The 13,662-nt window shown below is 43.3% G+C and overlaps 1 protein-coding gene across 1 annotated transcript in view; it reads right to left on the bottom strand.

Annotated features, from left to right (window-relative positions):
• The window catches only part of LOC147185845 (NBAS subunit of NRZ tethering complex-like), an 86,298-nt gene that overhangs the window by 39,378 nt on the left and 33,258 nt on the right, over positions 1–13,662 (bottom strand). Inside the window, exons 28-38 of the mRNA XM_086104472.1 lie at positions 11,856–11,978; positions 11,567–11,669; positions 10,797–10,874; positions 10,574–10,728; positions 9,578–9,690; positions 7,839–7,952; positions 5,846–5,959; positions 4,708–4,865; positions 4,012–4,095; positions 2,937–3,101; positions 2,145–2,252 (exon numbers count right to left, since the gene is read on the bottom strand). Of these exons, the coding sequence (XP_085960598.1) occupies positions 2,145–2,252; positions 2,937–3,101; positions 4,012–4,095; positions 4,708–4,865; positions 5,846–5,959; positions 7,839–7,952; positions 9,578–9,690; positions 10,574–10,728; positions 10,797–10,874; positions 11,567–11,669; positions 11,856–11,978 (1,315 nt within the window). The remainder of the gene's footprint in view (positions 1–2,144; positions 2,253–2,936; positions 3,102–4,011; positions 4,096–4,707; positions 4,866–5,845; positions 5,960–7,838; positions 7,953–9,577; positions 9,691–10,573; positions 10,729–10,796; positions 10,875–11,566; positions 11,670–11,855; positions 11,979–13,662) is intronic.

Below are 13,662 nucleotides of genomic sequence, written 5' to 3'. Positions count from 1 at the left end.
GATAGTTTGTACAAAAGTATTGGGACAGATTCCATCCATCCATTTTCCGAACCGCTGAATCCTCACTAGGGTTGCGGGGGGTGCTGGAGCCTATCCCAGCCGTCTTCGGGCAGTAGGCGGGGGACACCCTGAACCGGGTGCCAGCCAATCGCAGAGCACACAGAGACGAACAACCATGCGCGCCCACACTCACACCTAGGGACAATTTAGTGTGTTCAATCAGCCTGCCATGCATGTTTTTGGAACGTGGGAGGAAACCGGAGCACCCGGAGAAAACCCACGCAGGCCCGGGGAGAACATGCAAACTCCACACAGGGAGGCCGGAGCTGGAATTGAACCCGGTACCTATGCACTGTGAAGTCGATGTGCTAACCACTGGACTACCGGGCCGCCGGACAGATTCCAAATTCAATCCAAAAACGTTCGGAAATGGAAACCAGTTTTGAAAATGTAGTCCAAATACTTGAGCTGCAGCTCAAGTGTCACTATTGGTCCACAAGTACACACTAAATATTGATGGGCCTTAAGCTGGATATCACGGATATGGAAAAAATGCTCAAACGGCTTCCTGCAGATGGTGATTAAAGTGACAGGAGTGGAGATCTATTGGCTTTGTCGGTTTCACCTCAGGTCAACTATTTTGAGCAAATCCACAAGGTTTTGTGTTTCTCGGTTGAAAAATAAAAATGAAAAAAAAAATGCTCAGGGTGATTCCTTTTTCCCCAGCATCAAAGGTCATTCCACTATTTTACTTAAATGTTTCTATTTCTCCAACTTCTTCTGTTGACAGTTATGGCTGTGTACTATACATGGCAGCGCCTTTGCTTTTGTTTTTTTTTCCCCACATGTCAAGTCGTTTTGGATAATACGCCGTTGCGCCTCTTCCTCCTCTAATGCCGACAACTCCCAAATTGCTTTTGGCATTAAAATGACTTAGCGAAATCAATATTAATTTATTCCCCGCCTCGTTTTTTTTAATTTTTTTATTTTGAGCTGTTTGAAGTCATCTGGAGGAGGAAGAAAATCTAATTAAACGCCTCAAGTCAAGAACCCACTCAGGCATATTTGCTGTAATTTAAGAATGTTGCTCGAGGCGAGGAGGGGTAATAATAAGCGCAACCAGAATGCAAAAAAAGAACGGAAAGACATGGTCGTAGACAACTGCAGTGTACCTCGGCAGGCATGATCTAATTGTTTATGACAGTGTATGTTTATGTTCAGTGGTCGTTTAACACACACAAAAAAAAATAGAACGTAGCTTCTTTTACACCGATAATTATCATATATGTTTGGACCCGATGAGCATTATCCGCATTTTTATCTGATGATAGTTGTACAAAATCCAAATAAATGTTTACAAGAGTAGTCAAATAAGTTCCTTAAGTTGAAATTAAAATGTGAATGTCTTTATTTGAGAATTTAGAGAAGCCAGGGGTAACTTTAGGCCTATGGTTCATGCTAAGGTTAGAGCAGGGGTGTCAAACTCATTTTTGTTGCGGGCCACATTTTAGTTACCGGTACCGTTTTCCTTGGAGGGCCGTTATGAGTGAAACCATTTAAGAAGTCAAGAATAATGGTTTATTCACCTATTGTTTAAGTTACTGTCATGAGAGGTTTGGCAACAAGAAAATGCTTACAGTGTGACTCGTATTTATTACAAATGAGAATTTGAAATTTTGATCGAGATTTTAGCAAGCATCATGAAAGTTGCCATCTCTGATTTGCTTTCGTGGGCCACAGAAAATGATGTGGCGGGCCAGATCTGGCCCCCGGGCCTTGAGTTTGACAAAGGTGGGCTGGAGCGAGCTTTGGCTAGCTACTGTTAATTGAATTTCTATCTCATGATTATTTGTTCTAAAAAGACATTTACATTTGAAGAGGCTAAATTTGGTAGTCCAAATTGGAATCAAAACATAAATGTCTTTATTTGGGGTATTTACAGCGAATACTTCAGAGAGGCTAAATTCTAAGGCTAAAGCTAACTTTGGATCACGAGTGTCCATCAGCCTTTTAAATTAAGATTTTTGTAAAAAGTCCTCCAGAACTGACACAAGAAGGGACTGTCTATGGTTGGTGACTTTTCCACAATGCGTTCCGTTGAAATTAGAAGCAAAACGCAGGTCGCATCAAGTGCATCCACTCACCGGGTCGACATAGGGAAGGTCAATGAGCTCTTGATAGAAAGAGCAACATCCTTGACGTTCCAGTTTGGAATTCTCACTCGAGCGCTCCTCGCTGGCCTCATCTTGACCCTGAGAAAACAAAATTGAAAATCAACTTTATTCAACGCGTCACGTATTTTCAAGGGCCGAGATGCAAGTCAAGAAGAACTCAAGAGTACATACATGACGGAAGCTGTACAGATGCACCGTAATCATCATCATAGATTATATTCTATGCATTCGTGAATATCGTCACTGTTAAGCAGAAATCTAGGCTGTCCGAATATGGTCAATTTAATTGTTTTTCACAAAATCGATACCATAAAGGTCATCCTTATTTTGGGCCATTATTAGCCAATTGAAAGTTTGAGAACAAAATTCTGTTGAACATTCAACTATCTGAAAAGTGTTGTAAAACTCTGCCTCTTCCTGACTCTGCAGGAGCCGGGTCAAGTTATGTCACCTCAAGATTGAAAGTATAGATGTTTTTTTTTTTGTTTTTTTTTTTTTAAGAGAATAAAGACTTATTTGAGTAAACCAGTTCCGTTAAAAAAAAAAAAAGTAAAGCTGTAATACTTCAGTGCAGAAGGAACTGGCCAGCCATGAAGGTAAGATTTATTTTGATCTATTACCTGGCATTGCTACTTAAAGGTTTTATGTCTAGTCGAGGGGTCTGCTTGAGCACAGACTTCCATGTAGACGACAGGCGCCGGCGTTGTGTCCTGCCTTTTTCATTGAAGGCGTAAAAAAACACATTTAAGTAACAGTACATACGTGCAGCGGGCGCAGGTAGTTGAGCGACTGCTTCCACCAGCGGTGATCGCTCACTGCGTTCAGCACGGCCTTGGTGGTCAGACCTGTCGTGGCCAGCACCTCCATGGTCTTGGCGGTCGTCATGTGGAGCAGCTCCCCTGCCGTCACCGCATGGGGACCCGCCGCCTGAAAGCAGACAAATATAGCGGGAGGATGGAGAGAGAGATGTATAGCTCGGGAGGTAGGTTAGGTTGAGAGAGAGAGTGAGAGAGACAGATAGTGTGAGAGAGTTACGACACAGAGAGGGGGAGAGAGCGAGAGAGAGAGAGAGACAAAGACATAGCTAGCTAGCTAGATGAGATTCACCACAGAATCTTCACCGCCATCCACTAGGATGTGTGGGCCATTACAGCAGTTGAAAAAACTTGAATTCCAGACACAAGTTAGGGTAGACTCTCTTTCATGCTGACAATCTTTCTGTTGAAAAGCACACTTGACGAATATATACGTCGGTGGCTGTATACGGCAGAATTGCAGTTGACGACTATAAAAATCCAAGGCAGTGAAAGAGTTAATAGTGCCTGGTTTCCCACCCCCAGCGGGGAAGGATTTCAAAAGTCATATTTTGGAGGGCGAGTGGCCTGGCTGCTGAATGTGTCATCAATACTTAAAACACTCACTCACTCAAGATGTTTGTTTTGAAGACTAAACACACTCGGAGGCCTCGGGAGATGCTTGGAGGGCGCGAGCGTCTTGAAAGGTGAGGAGCAGGGGACAACAAAATGACAGCAGATAGCTTCAAATGAGCAGCCATCCATCCCCAAAAGGCGACGCCATGTTAAGTCATTAAACAATAAACGCCAACTCAAGGCATCATAAAGTTGGCCCGGTTGACGGCCAGGTGAGAGAGTCAGCGAGAGAGAAAAAAAGAAACAACCGAGAACCCTTAACACCGGATTTACACCTCGGTAAAGGTTCAGGAAGAACGTAGGAAATCACAAAATGTAGGACATTCGGAGCGGAAGGCCAGACAAGCTAATCGATCAGAGACTTTGGGGGTCAAATGTATGAACCAAATCCATACAAATAAACACACCTTGGATGAGTTGCTCTCATCGGCTTCTCTCACACCCTCTGCAATCTCGGGCTCCATTTGGTAGTTGACTGCCTGGTACAACACCTGCAGCACACAAAGAGCAGCACAAGATGGAGGGCATCCCTTTAGTTTTATACTGAGAAGACTATTCTTTGAGCATATTTTCACGTTTGTTTTGGTACTGCGACAGCTTGTCATCAGAAATGATTTCATCGGTAATTTACAAACCCCAGCAAAAATGCACAAATAATCAACTAAATAAATAAAATTCATGAAAATAAATACAAAATAAGTGGGGGACTGGGTGAAACAAATAATTAAATAAATACATAAATAAAAAAGAAGCCGGTGAGAAAAAAAAAACTGCATATGAGCATGGCTTTCACAAAGAAAATAAGAAATTAATTGCAAATATGAATCTACAAATGCTGACCCAGGAAGACGCATGAGTCCACTGTAACAAGATTAGATTGTTACTGGACTTTGGACCGGCTACTTTTAAGGTACAGCCGATTGTGCACTGTTGGCAACAAGTGTAAAAGTGGCCGAAACTCCCATATTTAATTTCACTCCACCTCAAAAACTGTCACAGTTTGCATGACTCCTTCTTGTGACTGGCAAAGAATTCCACTCCAAATTTTCTGAACACTTGGCTTACTACAAATAAATTCTTGTGGGTGCATGCGCGGGTTCTACCTGAGTCTGCAGGTCGCTGGAGGCGGCCAGGAGCGCGTGGATGTTGTCGGGCGGACAGTGTGTGAGCGAAAAGGCCAGCAGCTGTTGTCTGGCTTCCAGGTCGGTGAAGCCTTCGCATTGGCCCAGCAGACTGCAAACATCCCAGGCCGGACTGTAACCTGAAAAAATGTCCAACTTTCTCACACTGTCTGCCGCATCCCTCGGAGCGATTTCCCTTGGAGCAATTTTACTCAGTGCGATTATTTTTTTTTTCCCCAAGCGAGACCAGACAAAACATAATCACATTAAATCCCAGCAGGCTAATTGTGTAAAGCACACAGGGAACAATTACGCACGTCAATATATTGTGTTCTAGTAATCGCGCTTCTGGGTGGCGCACACAGAAAAGCAGTCGACCTTGAATCGGACCGTCTGAGGCGGGATGCGAGCAGGGTAATTGTTTAAAACGCTGGCACATGTCAATGGAAAGGTCAAAAACAGACTCAATCCATCCAAAAATGAAGCTTCCAAAGAGGATATATAGCATCATGTCACATATGAAAAGCTCATCATCGCTTTAGGATTTTATTAACCATCCTTTCTTCTCTGTGTCTTCTTGCATGTGCTGAAAAAAATGTATAGCCAAGCAACCAATGAAAAGAGGTCTTATCAAGCGGTACAGCCAACCATGAAAGCCACTAAAAGACGTCCACACAGTATAACACAAGCATAAAAAGATCAGATCGCTCATCTTCAACTGTTTATACACAACAACTTCAAATTTCAAGCTTCGAACTGGTCATTTTCAGTTGACGTTTAGCTCACAGTCATTCTAAGTCTTCAGATGATGCTTATGTTATTTAAACATACAAGAAGCATCAATGCATAAGGGCAAGAAAAATGTTGTTTGAAGCTGCCCTGGGCATTGAGAGCATCAACCCACTAACAGGCTCAACAAAGTTTCCCCAAATAATCAAGCAAGGAATTTGACACCTCTGCAAACTTTAGAAATTGCTCATTTTCGAGTTGCTGTTAGCAAATCAACAAATCGTAACATCATGCAACAATGTGTGTGTGTGTGTGTGTGTGTGTGTGTGTGTGTGTGTGTGTGTGTGTGTCTTGAGCTAGTAATTTAGTTAGCGCTGCGATAATAACGTACCTGCAGCCATGAGATCCTGACAGTGGATGTAAGAAGCCTTGAAGTCCAGACACTGGAGGGCTTGTTCAGCGAGCAGGGTCAACACTTGGCCTTTGCGGGTGGCCTCATCATCCCCTTGGCACGCATGCACACGCGCGCGCACACACACACACACGCACACACACACACACACAGGCGCGTAAATGCGGCTTGTAAAAAAATTATTTGGCTTCATCTCGATGAACACGCCAAACTCATAATCCTGCTCGTCACGTCTAACATCTGTCTCAATAAATCTCATTCCTCCTGCCGAAGGTCGGAGCGACGAGTTCGCATATTAATCGCCGTCCGCCCCAATAAATGAGGTTACTGCGGTGGCTCTTCATCTCTGCCGGGCACAAATTAAATATGGAGAAAGAAGGCATAAAGGAGGGAATCAGTGCTGCATGACACAGTGTTGGCGGGATTGCTTTTGGTGTCAAGCATTGTTTCTTCTATCAATGACAAAACATGATCAACTAAAAAATATATACTGTATATATTTTTACAAGGATGATGTAAGGTGTAAGAGAGGATGTAAGGTGTGTTTTTGTATAGGCTGCTCAGTACAATATGACTCAAGAAACAATTCAACCCGCATTACCACTGGAGTAGTTCCAGTCAAACAATAGCTGTGTTTGTGTTACTGTTACAATGTCACAAATGTTTATTTGACTGTCTATGTTGAGGTGGTGCTTGTTTTACCACCAGGTTAGTTCCTTTGGCAATGAGATAACTGGAATTCAAACGTATTTTAAATCAGAATGTGCTGAAATATATCTCTCTTACCGAGCTTTCTGACCGGAAAAATAAGTAATGTTGACAACTCCACATTTATGTAAAGTATTGAGCTTCATGGAACACTGCTAATGATGTACTTTAATGCTAGCGAATTTTTTTTACATTTATGGTAGTTGTGTATGGTAGTTTACATTTCATGTAGACTACCATACACAATGTAAAAATCTGTGGATTTGGCATAGAGCCTAGTGGAACATCACTAGTCGCTATCCATGGGGTTCCGCTATTTATGATAGAATTCTGTTTCTACAGTGGTGACAGGACCATGACGTCGGAACATGTAGTCCATCACTAGACCATGCAGAATAATGTAAGATGAGTTTTTAGGGCAAGTGACGCCGTTTAAAACATCATGGAAATTTTGCCGCATCATGTGGGGAACCCATTCATGAGTACAAGGCTGCAAGGAGGCTCTTTGGAGCATCACTACAAAGTATCCACGCAAGTCTGCACAATGTCATTCAGGGACAACTTCAGGTGAGGGGGAAAAAAACAAACAAAAAAAAACCCATCAGCTGAATGTCCATTCCAAAATCCTGAATGCCAGGCAAATGCTTCATGATCCTTTTTTCCTTCTCATCATTTCTGTGGTGGCCATGCCGATGAGAAATCAATATTAAAAATTAAATTCGCAGTCCGAGAGCTGTGTATCCTTCAAATGCAGCCCACGTCACATTTTATCTGAAAACGTGTTTATTCTACCTCTCATCTCTTGCTGTCTGTGGTGAGAGGGCGCCCGATGATTGGATGCAAAGACAACAAAATGCCCTGAGGCCAGTCTTTGGGATATGAATTTAATTTTTTGGGGGGGGAGTGGGAGTTAGGGAGGGGAGTTTAAATAAATCTAATTATTTTGTCTCCATTAAATCAAACATGAACTTAAAAAAAACAAAAAACTTTTGGTATTATGCCTTCTTTGTTTGCCTTCAGTTGTCAATCAACAGGGAGCCACAAAACAGATACCGAAGATGAAGATAGTGTCAAGTATTGCCCTGAACAACCAATGAGAGGATAGAAAATTGCTTCTGTCATTAAGGGCCAGCCATCTGGTGCTGTGAAGGCAAATTTGAAACAGTGAAGTTACTGTACTAATGATCATGTGAATGACGCATGTTGGCTAAGCCAAGCACGATGAGGTGGGCCGGCGGGCGCGCGGAGTATGAAGCCAAAGTACCTGCCACTCGCAGAAGAGACGCCACACTGAGCAGAGTGGTGGACTGTTTGTAGGCTGTGGCGCAGTGGGTGACGCACTCGTTTACCAGAGTCAGCCGGTCGGAGCGCAGACGCACTGCACGGCGGGACACAAAGGCAAAACCTCAGACAGGAAGGCACACACTCATTTCCAAAACACAAACGGGTGGAACATTTCCAAAGTGCAATCGGTGCTAATACAAATCATGACCATTGAAAATGAACAAATGAAAAAGATTTTCCTTTTTTTTTTTTAATTAATAGAAAATATTTTCAAAAATAACCAACACACTTAAATTGTGAGAAAAATGTAAGGCAACAATAAAATGAAATGAGAATACCAACATCAATGAAAATATCAAAGTAAAAAATGTTTAGGTATAACATCAACATTCGTTTCATTTTAGTGTTTTCAATGCTTTAATTTGATACATTTTACATTTCCTAAATGTAGCATTCATGTGAATATTTTCACCCCATCTATTTAGTTCTCATTATAATATTTTGAATTTGAATATCTTTCAAATGTTTATTTAGCTTTAACGTGGAGATAAGGAACACCATGAATTGAAAGGTTAGGTAGGTTCAACTTAAATAGTTTTAACACAATTATTATTACTTTTTTAACATTTATAGCTTGAACATGGAGGCAAGGAACAACAGAAAAAAAAACAAGTTTTTTTTAAAAGCGGTTATTCCACTTGTAAGTCGCCAGCAGCAACGGTAGAATGCTTTGGGCCTTGCACAAAAATTAATTCCGTAATTGTGTGGAAGGTGCCACACACATCACCTGATGCTGAAAGAGCTCATCTATTATCAAATCCTTCCATTCAGCACCTCCGTGTGTGCTTCAGATGAGAACAAAATAAAATAAAAACGTGTGTATGTATGTTCCTCTTTTTAAACAGAAGACAGGCGCCACAATGGCACGGCCCTGAGCGATGGAAAAAGTCGTACAATAACCTTACACATACAACCTTTTCTTTGGCTTTTCTTTCTCCCCCAGTGTCGCCTTTGTCCTGCTATTTGGCAATGGAACTCGACTCGGGTGGGAATAAAAAAAATTTTAAAAAGAGGTTTGCTGAGAGGGGGGCACAAGAGAGGAGGAGAAAAGGGTTCCGAGGTGAGGGATGGGGACAGGTATGTAATAATATAAATGTTAGTCCAATAGAAAAATGAGCAATTTTATCGGTCTATATTTGCCCTTTTTAAAATATTCCTAGTCGGCCGCAGTTGCCGTCTTTCAAATAATCCCAATTGTCCGGAGTTTTTGAATGCTAATACAGTCACACTTTCAAACGAAACAGCAAATGCGGTTCAGTGTTAAGAGTCAGCTTGCTGGGTTTGTCCACTAGATGGAGCTCTGACTCCATTCAATCCAAGACGCGACTTTTCTGAGAACATGGCGGATTACCCGTCGTGTTCCGTTGGTGCAGCAGAGACTCCTCACTCGGCATGATTTTATTTTTACAGCTAAATCTTCTGCAACAAGTCCAGATGAAGGACAGTATCGAAGACATGTTCTTAAATCCACCATGTATCACAACCAGAAGGGCAAACGGTTTCTAGTACGTTTCAGCGTTTGCGTGAGTGTGGACACAACTCACTCTTGCAACCTGCCGATGGCACGAAAAGCTCAGCAGCCACTTGTCTGGCCGTTTGATTGTCACTGGGCTGGGTGAAGCCATTTTCAAAGTTCCCCATAAAGCAGATGGCTTTTACCTTGTAGCGGCAGGATGTTGATGCCAAAGTCATGCAGCAGGCTGAGGGCGTCGATGAGGTCGAGCTCCTCTTGAACGGCTGGCGGGCAGTCGCTGATCAGCTGCAGACAAGCCCTGAAGGACACAACACCCACACCTAAGACAATAACGTCAACCGGGGGGATACGTTCCACACGCACCCGTAATGCGAGCATATGTGGAAATTCGACATCGATGTCAGGATAATTCGAATACAGCTCCTACTTAACACACAAGGAGCAGCAACACATACAAACACTCACAGGCATGTCTTCTCTCTGCGGAACCCCGGTGACAAGGAACTATGACAAAGTGTGGTGAGGAGCTTCATTTAATTCAGAGGTTGTGTTTTGCTGCCATCTTGCAGCATTTATGGGCAATCCTCAAGCTTTTCGGCGAGGGAGGCAGATTTTCACGTTTGTCGGCAAAGATGGTTAAAATGAAAGCGGGGGCGGGAGCACTGTATATTTATTGGGGTTGCAGCGTCAATAACAAAAGGCGGTTTTGTAGCAGGGCCAAATGAGCCGCTTCATTACGGCCAAATCAAACATTATTCAGATGAATGTGATGTGCCTCCGAGATTCGCACGCTTTGCCGGAATAAACAACATTCCCACTTCACTCCACTTAGTACGCAAATGAGGCGCTCTTGTTGCCGGGCCGTTCCATCGCGTAATTACGCCGACGGTGAGAAGAGAGAGAGAAGGGGAGGGGGGCGGGGGTGAAAACAAATGATTGAAAAAAATAAATAAAATTGGGCTTCAGACCATTTCGGTCTGTGCAATCAATGACACTTTATTTGCACAAAAGCATTTTGGGATTTGTGTCAGACAATTAATGTCGAGTCGGAATATCCGGGAAATATTTTTTAAGGAAATGGAAAACAAATCGAAACCTTCTGAGGTCTACCTGGTGCAAAAACTACAATGGCCGATTGTTGCCAAACACGAGGAAGCAATGGATTTGTGCGCAGGCCTCACCTGGCCAGTCCCATGCACGGGTCGGTGAGCGTGGTGGAGGAGTTGAAGTACTCCCTGGCGGCGGCCAGCACCAACTCCACGCTGCTGTCGTACGCCACCTTGACGGCGGAGCCCTTCCCACGCGACGACACACCGACAGAATCTTCCTGGCTGATCTGGGAACAGCCAAGGGATGACGAGACACGCTTCACAAAACGGACTCCGCTGGGAAGGGCAAACGTACCGTGGAACAGTGCATCAGCTGTCCCGCCAGACGCACGTTCTCCAGCCGGCTGGAGCACAGCAGAGACTCGACAAAGATCTGCAGTCAAAGTTGGAATTGCATTTTAGAAAAAGCTTTCTTCGTTCCTTGGCTTTTAACACAGCATAAGATTGGGCTCTTCCTTTTACTCTTATTTATTTGTATTCTTTTTACTTTGTTACCGTTTTATTGTTGATGTGAATTAAGTTATCTTTAATTGTCTTGTGCTCGATTTGCATTTATCTACAACACTTAGTTCCGGCTGGGGTTGCTGCTCAAGTGCTTCACTAAAACAAAACAAAACAAAACAAAAAAACCTCGAGTTAAGCTGAAAACGCAATTTAGGAACATTAAATTTTAAAAGTCAAATGGAAGGTAAATATGAAACTTGGATAAACATTTGGAATTGTACATGAAAAATAAGGGAAGAAATTTCAAATTAAAAAGACAACATTTACATGTTAGAAACTTGAATAAAATGATATAAACATAAAAACGAACAGACCAAAAAAAAACATTTTTTTTCAAATAAATTCAACAAATACCAAATAAATAAAACATTTAAACAAACATTTTCAAATATGTACGACGTTCAAAAATGAAATACAAATTGGCAGGAAAAGATAAATCCGGATTTAAAAGGCAAAGTTGGATGACAAAAAAATGATTTGAATAAATAATACTGCAAAAAAATAAAAGCAATGAACCGATTCTTCATTATCACATTTAATTGGATATTATTTCCATTGCACCTGGTGGCATGTGTGTGCTTTCAGACACGTGTAGACATTCTGCTGCATGTCCAGCAGATCCTGCAGCAGACCCCTCCACAGCGACTCGCCCACTGCAGGCTTCCTGCACACAAAATATGAGCTCCAAATTAATTATCTCCGATGGGACCTTAATCCATATAATCAGTCCCGAGATCCAAAAGCACACAAGCGCAGTACTAAAACATGAGCATGGTTATTGTGTGACATCTCATATGGTAGCTGATAATCACGCAGGCGGGCCAGCGAGCGTTGCATCGCGGCGTCGTACTTGCGTCCGGTGTGTCGGCACAGCTTGACCATGAGCTGGTGGGCTTCCTCTGGGGTATTCTCACTGTTCCTGACGTACGAAACGGGCTTCTGCAGGCCGTGTTTCTCCAGAACCTCGGCCACGCTGCAAACGCAAGCATGGAGTTGGAAGTCACACGTACGCTCTTCAGGTAAAAACAAGTTGACAGGTTGACTGGTGAAATCCAGGCTGCTCATTATCCTGACGCCAGCAAATCCAGACCGAAAAAGCCCGCGCGAGGCGACGAGCTTTCGGTGTGCATTTATTAGCAGCTAAAAACAGCTTTCTTTTGGAGCATCTCACAGGGTGGAGACTGGAAACGTACAATCTGAGTCGTCTTGTGTTTTTCTCTTCGAGTTTGTACGGAAAGTACACGTGCACACAAACGTACACATGATTCAGGATTTTTTTGGGCAATTGAGACGGACCCTTAAAATGGCCTCTTCCAACTAAATGGGAAGGCTTTCTCTGTGTTTTCAGGCATGGGTTCTCAAAAAAAATTTTGTGGGGTAACTCATGTTCCTGAATTTTGTCATGATGACTCTTGAAAAATGCCAAAATGATGACCATAAACCAAAATGGTAAACTTTCTGTCTTTTCGGGGATGGCTGCTTGAGATTTTTTTGTGGGTCTACTCATGATAGACACGCCCGCCACGTCATGATGCCGAGTGCAAGTGTCTTTGAGGGGGCCAGGTTTTCAAAAGCAGCTACACTGAAATGATGTAAATGAGTTGTAACGGGCTCAGAAGTGTGTGAGGCGAATTCATCAAGATATTATGAGCTATTTCATTCCCACACATTTTTTTTCCCCCATCAGAGGTGTCTTCGGTGTAAAATAAAACCAAGCAAATATTTTGTTATCCGCCTGTTTTTCGAAAATCAGTGCGGGAGCCAACCTGCTTTTCCAATTTAACGTAACATGAGAGTGTTGGCTAATTTACATAAGCAGCACACAGTCCCCCCCCCCCCCCCAAAGAAAATGTTTAAAAAACAAACGGCAACACTGAACCATGAAGCCGACTTGCTCCTCCTCCTCTCCTCATCTGCATTCCCTTCAGTCTGCCACCCTTTGCCCCCCCCCCCCACAGGTCCTCCTCCTCCTCCTTCCCCCCCATCACAGCTGCGCGTTGAGGGGTTCACCCTGAGGGGAATGGAGGAGGAGCAGATGAAGAAGAAGAGTAGCGCGACATGTTGGTGATTTTAAACCGCAGCATCGAAAAACGCCCCAGGCCGTTGAAACGCCACGGGACCGTTGCTGCTGCTTTGAAATATTTGTGCACGTGTGTCTGTGCGTGCGCGCGTGATGACTGCGGTTGCTGTTCTCCATCAGAGGCCCATTATGAGGGGATGAGGGGAGGCGACAATCACTCCAAAGCAAACATCTCAATTGCTTCATGATTGCCATTGGTTTTACTTGGGGGGGGGGGGGACGACCTCGCTTTTCCTGATCTTAACTAAAACCAAATCGCACAAAATCCAAAGCAATATTTCCCTTTGGAGATGATGTAAAATCCAATATATCCATTTACCCGGAGGACATGGTGGCGCAACCTCCTGTCAAAAGTGACGATTCGAAACAGAAGAATGTTAATATATTAAACATTTGAACAGACTTTTTCATTGGTCATATGATGTAGAGGTAAGATCGGGACAAAAAAAAATCCAGCGCGACCCGACCCGGTCCGTAGTTTAGTACAGTACGTGTTGTGATGAGGCGACTTCTGTTTTTTTGCGAACCACGGTCTCTCGTGGCCAAAACTATTCACGGACTCGAAACGCCTCAGTGC

This window comes from Hippocampus guttulatus, chromosome 23 (assembly GCF_054856545.1).
Source record: "Hippocampus guttulatus isolate MCC_2025c chromosome 23, RoL_Hgut_1.0, whole genome shotgun sequence".
In the NCBI taxonomy this organism is placed as follows: Eukaryota; Metazoa; Chordata; class Actinopteri; order Syngnathiformes; family Syngnathidae; genus Hippocampus; species Hippocampus guttulatus.
The sequence above is the reverse complement of the archived record's forward strand: the minus strand, read 5'-3'. Positions and strand labels throughout refer to the sequence as shown.